Source organism: Myotis brandtii, unplaced genomic scaffold (genome assembly GCF_000412655.1).
Source record: "Myotis brandtii unplaced genomic scaffold, ASM41265v1 scaffold2842, whole genome shotgun sequence".
Taxonomy (NCBI): domain Eukaryota; kingdom Metazoa; phylum Chordata; class Mammalia; order Chiroptera; family Vespertilionidae; genus Myotis; species Myotis brandtii.
Window position 1 is genome coordinate 43,280 of NW_005360858.1, and position 5,946 is coordinate 49,225.

The 5,946-nt window shown below is 40.9% G+C and overlaps 1 protein-coding gene across 1 annotated transcript in view; it reads left to right on the forward strand.

Moving 5' to 3' along the window:
* LOC102242061 (complement factor H) overlaps window positions 1-5,946 on the forward strand; it is a 44,760-nt gene that overhangs the window by 28,050 nt on the left and 10,764 nt on the right. The window contains exons 5-10 of the mRNA XM_014541966.1: window positions 479-706; window positions 1,171-1,380; window positions 2,088-2,261; window positions 3,174-3,350; window positions 5,130-5,303; window positions 5,524-5,706. Coding sequence (XP_014397452.1) covers window positions 479-706; window positions 1,171-1,380; window positions 2,088-2,261; window positions 3,174-3,350; window positions 5,130-5,303; window positions 5,524-5,706 — 1,146 coding nt within the window. The remainder of the gene's footprint in view (window positions 1-478; window positions 707-1,170; window positions 1,381-2,087; window positions 2,262-3,173; window positions 3,351-5,129; window positions 5,304-5,523; window positions 5,707-5,946) is intronic.

A 5,946-nucleotide genomic window follows, 5' to 3' on the forward strand; every position in this document is an offset into this window, starting at 1 on the left:
TATATTTATCTAAGCATCTATGGGTGCACGCTCTATCTATGTCTGCATCCATCTATCTCTGTAGGAATCTACCCATCTAGTCATCTGTCTTTGCTCATTTATCTGTCTGGCAAACACTGAGTCTCATTGCCACCACCAATTCCAATAACACAGGGTTCATCCACTTTTCATATCTGTATTGCTCTTCTTTAACTGGAGGGCACCTTGACCCACTATCCTCAATATATTTACCAATTTCCATGGGCCTAGAATATACAGAAAGCATTTTACATAAGCTAAGCTTCCCAAGATTGATCCCAGAAGGAATAAAGGAAAGAACCTACAAGGAAGGCCATGAGAATATAAACCCAATGAGGTATATTAGAGTGACAAACAAGACGGAAAGTATAACATATTTAAACACAGAACAGAGCATTATAGTTTGATCTTTCCAGGTGCATTATTATTGATCATTTTATTCACTGAATTGTTATTTTAATATTTTTGACTTACAATTTTTCATCAAGAATTCTGATTTTAATATTTTTAGAAGCGCCACGATGTCCACCACCACCTCAGATTCCCAATTCTCAACATATGGCCCTTTCAGTGAATTTTCAAGAAGGAGAAAAAATATCTATTCTCTGTCAAGAAAACTTTCTAATCCAGGAAGGAGAGGAAATCGTGTGCCAGGATGGACGATGGCAGTCAATACCGCGCTGTGTCGGTCAGTAGTGGGTCACTTGCGTTACACTGTCTCTCAGATGAGGGTAACCCACACCCCTGCTTTGTGTAAAGGAACAAGAGGACCCCTTTCCCCTACCCATCCCACTTCATCTCCAAACAGTACACACCATCCAGGTGCCAAAATCAATCAGCATTATTTCCCTTCTAATGTGAAATGAATGCAAACAGAAACTTCCGGTGACTGTGGAAATACCTAAGTTCTGTTTATGCGTATGTCACTCCTCAAGACGAACAGGAGGAGACTGAAGAGGCATATGGGACACATGGACAGTAGCATCAATTTTATGGGCACATATATCTTTGCAAGTTTCAAATACTTTTAGTTATTAATAATTTAATTGGTTCCAATGTCCCTAGTTTAAAATCCCAAACAGTGTTGGATTTTATTTTTCAATTTAAACAACACTACCTTGCTTCACCCTTTAATCTCTATTTTTTCTATAGAAAACACGCTGTGTTCTCAACCATCTCATGTAGAACATGGAAGCATTATTTCATCCAGATCTTCAGAAGAAGGAAAAGAAACATTGGGACCCAAGCTATATGCGCATGGCACCACATTACGTTATATTTGTAAGGATGGTTTCAAATTATCCAAAGAAGATGGGATAACATGCCACCGGGGAAAATGGAGTGCTCCACCACAGTGTGTAGGTGAGGACAGCATGCAAACTAAAGTTCTGTTTGGTACAGTTCAGTAAGATAATCCATCGCCATCATCAAAGCCATGAGAAATCACTCTTTAGATTTATAAATATAGAAAGCCATTATATGTCACTTACATATTACCATATTTTGCCAAATGATTTTTGCACAAACAAATTAAACCAATTTTTATTAATTTTATTGGCTCATTATGAAATCACTTTTAATTCGGGCATTTCTTTCCTACAAAAACTGGAAGTGTGGTGAAATGAAACTGCACTGTTCATATAAGTTTACCCATTCATATCCTACATGTTCATATGGGTTGCAATGAAGGCTTTGCCATCAGGTTTTTTAAATATTTATGTTCTCTCTCCATTGTCCATTCTGATCTCTTACAACAGAGGATACTTTTCTTAAGATGATTCTCAATGTGTTTCTTTTTATTGCTCATGGTTGGTTAGGGAAGTGTTGACAGTCCCATTCTTAGATGTGTTCACATTTCTCCAAGTTCCTGCTCAGGCTGACAGCTGGACAACCACCATGGTGGTTTGTCAAGCATTTGTGCGCCTTTCCTGTCATGTGATATTAGCACCTGTGTGATCATTTTCTTTCAAATGAAAGTACCAAATAATGACAACCAGGACATGAAGTAAAGTTCAGTTAGTGAAATACGCAGTCATTCTTTCTTTTTTTTCTTTTCTTCTTTCTTTTAGGAATTCCTTGTGGACCACCCCCTGAGGTTTCCAATGCTGTTGTATTTGGCAGATTAAACAGTTATCCACATGGGGGAAAATATACGTACACCTGTAACATTGGATTTCAGATTCAGGGACCTGCCTATGTGGAATGTTCAGGAGGAAAATGGTCCAGTCCACCAGAATGCACAAGTATAGTGTATTTCATTTTATTCTGAGGCTGATGAATATCTTTAGTTCAGAGCATCCATGGTAAAACTATAAAACTGTACTAGTTCTAGAAGGTATCTCTAGAAAGTTCTGGATTCCAGTAGAGAATTAATAGCCCTGGTAATATTAAAACTTTGGACAACAGGGGCCAAATTATTTCGTTTGATGTCATCTGTGTTCACTTTCCATGTGTTCTGATGGGCAACCTCTGACTTCTCTCATCTCTTCTTGTATCACAGCTGGTCCCTGCTCACCCACCTCATCATTATTCAATTCATTGACAGTTTATCAGTTTTTTCCTCATAAATCCATAATGTTCTAAGATGGTTGATGTAGCCAGGCCCACATGTGTCGCTGGTTGAGCATATAACTATGAACAAGTAGGTGACAGTTCGATTCCCAGTCATGGCACATACAAGATTGCAGGATCTAATCCCCAGTAAGGGGCATGCTGGAGGCAGCCCATCAATGATTCTCTCTTATCATTGATGTTTCTATCTCTCCTTCCCCTCTGAAATCAATAAAAACATAGTTGTTTTAAGATGTTTGATGTAACTATGGGAAACCAATTTGGACAGAAGCAAAAAATGTAATATGTACATAGTGTTTGTGGCCCGTGTGGACAAATAAGGATTTGGATGTAAGAAGTTTGGTCTTGATCATGACCTGTATACCCATCTCCTCAGGCTTTCAATACCACCATCCCCACATGATACCTTTAATAAATGTAAAATTATTCAATGTAATTGAGTCAAATCTGCTTGAATTTTCAAGTTATAAGAAAAACATTGTACAGAAGGCATTGGTTTTGTGTGTATCTATTATATTCTAAAGTAAAATTATTGGCCGACATGTTAAAGATTTACTGAAAGGTCTATGTTCTTGCCTTTTCAGCAAAGACTTGTTCTATCCCACCCAGCTATGACAACGCCATCCTCGTGGGCCAGCCGAAGAACTCATACAAGTCAGGAGAACAAGTGACTTATAGATGTCCAGACTATTACCAAATGGATGGATCCAATATTGTACAGTGTATGAATGGCAGGTGGATAGGAACACCCACATGCAAAGGTATTTTGGTCAATGGCTTCTAGCATCATTAAAAATTAGACGCAGGTTCTGGTGAGGCCAGATCAAGGAAGGTTTATGCCTCAACAGAGGGGAATAGGATGTGTACTCAGTGCTGGGCATAGGGGCCCCAGATCCCTCAGAGTGTGACCCCGGAAACAGCTCTGGGGAATCGGTAGAAAGGCAAATGCAGACTCACAGGCTCACTCAGACTCTGCATCAGAAGTCAGGGGTTGTGACCTTGAAACCGTTGTAGCAATTCCCAGCGGGCTCTGCGCCCATTTTGTGGGGAACCGTAGCTTCAGCCTCTTATAGCATCAGAAGTCAGGGGTTGTGACCTTGAAACCATTCTAGCAATTCCCAGCGGGTTCTATGCCCATTTAGTTGGGAACCGTAGCTTCAGCCTCTTATTACTTTACTAGAGGTCTGTGCACGAAATTCATGCACTTGTAGGGTCCCTAGGGGCTGCCGGCTGCCAACCACGTATTCTCTCCCTTTCCTGGCCACCTGCCACCACCTGCTGCCGCTGCCAGCCAGGGCCTCTCTCCCTTCCCCCAGCTACCTGCCAGCACTGCCAGCCAGAACCTCCCTCCCTTTCCCCACCTGGTCTGACCCCTGGTCGAACTCCTGGAAGAACTTAGGTCGAGGGGACAATTTGCATACTACACTTTTATTATATAGGATATCTACCCAAGTCTCCCCAATGAACTGCACAGTGCTCACTGCCGTGTCCTTAAGAACTCACATTATTGGAGTATTTCTGAAATTGTAAATATATTTTACTCTTATTTTTCTTTAATTTCGGTGTGGACCTTTTGATTTTTAATCTTTATTGTTGAAAGTATTCCAAAAGTCCACTTTTCTCCCCATTGACCCCTTCTAGCCTGGCCTTGGCCCCCACCCCAGTCTTTCACCCCCCTGTTGTCTGTGTCCATGGGTTATGCATGAATCTATACAAGGTCTTTGGTTGTCTCTTCCCACCCCACTACCCACCATATGATATCCCTCAATGTAATATATACATAGTGTCTGTGCCCGTGTGGACAAATAAGAATTTGGATATAAGAAGTTTGGTCTCAATCATGACCTGTATGCCCATCTCGTCAGGCTTTCAATCCCACCATAGTACATTTCCTTCAACCATAAAAGCCTGTTAATTCTTGCCTCAAAACCTGTTAATTCTTGACTTCCTGTCTCCGAAAGTGGCTACTGTCACTGATCTCCGAAAGGCCTAAAATAAACATTCAAAAACATAATGTCTGTGAAACACATTTTGATGCCAAATAAGGGATTGATTATGAGTACTGAGGGTTTACAAATTCATTTTGAATTTACATAATTGATGTTGGGTTTACTAAACTTCAAGGAAAATGTTCAGAAAAATGATCTTTTTCTCTTTTTTACTATTAGGTCTTAAAATTTTTGTCTTGAAGTTATTGGGGTGACATTGGTTAATAATTGGTGCTGGGAAAATTTGTCCCAACACGATCTTTTCTGATATATCTCCTCGAGCAAGGGAAACAAAAGAAAAAAATAAACAAATAGGACTACGTGAAACTAAAAACTTTTGCACAGCATAATCATCATTTTCATTGGCCTAAAAATCTCTATTAACCTTAGAGAGAGGACGGGAAATAAATTTAAGATATAGAAGTTTAAAACTTACCCAAAAAATTGCTTTGTCTATTTTCAATCTTGGATGTAAATTTGTGAAGATTTTCAATCTCAATTGCCTCTAAACGACCGCTACATTAGAGATCCATTTTTTTTCTCTTTATTCAGATCTCTCCTGTGGCAGCCCTCCCACAGTGCAAAATGCCTTTATACCAAACCAGAAGCCTAGGTATCAACATAGGGACACAGCACGTTATGAATGCAGGCGCCCTTTGGGCCTCTTCAGGAATGCAGTGGTGACATGCTTAAGAGGGAATTGGACAGACCCACCTGAGTGCAAGGGTAGGTCCCTCATTCTCCCCTCCCAGTCTCTGTGCAGCTTCTGTAAGCACTTGGTTACTAGACTTCTGTCCAGCTGGCCTTCATTGGTTACTCAGGTTTGTTGCTCTATCGTTTCCTGTAAATCGGTTTGGGGCCAGGAGGGGGTGAGTGTAGCTCCCACCTACTCCGAAACGCCCTTAAAATCAACTGCTCACTTTAAACCAACAATGTCCTCTCTTAGAGTCCACAGGACAATGTAAGCCCCCTCCTGCTATTGACAATGGAGACATTACCACGGATCCATTAGCAGTCTACGCTCCCGGGTCTTCAGTGGAGTATCAATGCCAGGCCTACCATGAACTTGAGGGAAACAGGAGAATAACATGCCTTGATGGACAGTGGTCTGAGCCACCCAAATGCTTAGGTAAGTCCTTTAATATTCCTGTGGACTCTGAGTAAAATCAATGTAATGCATAGGTTTTACTGTTTATGATCACATTTTGATGAATTAATGAATAATGCTAGCCCTATCAGGTTCAGCTCAGTGGAAGAGTTTTGGTCTGAGGACTGAAGGGTTCCAGATTTGATTGTGGTCAAGGGCACATGGCCAGGTTGCAGGCTCCATCTCCTGTGGAGGCGTGCAGGTGGCAGCCAATCAATGATT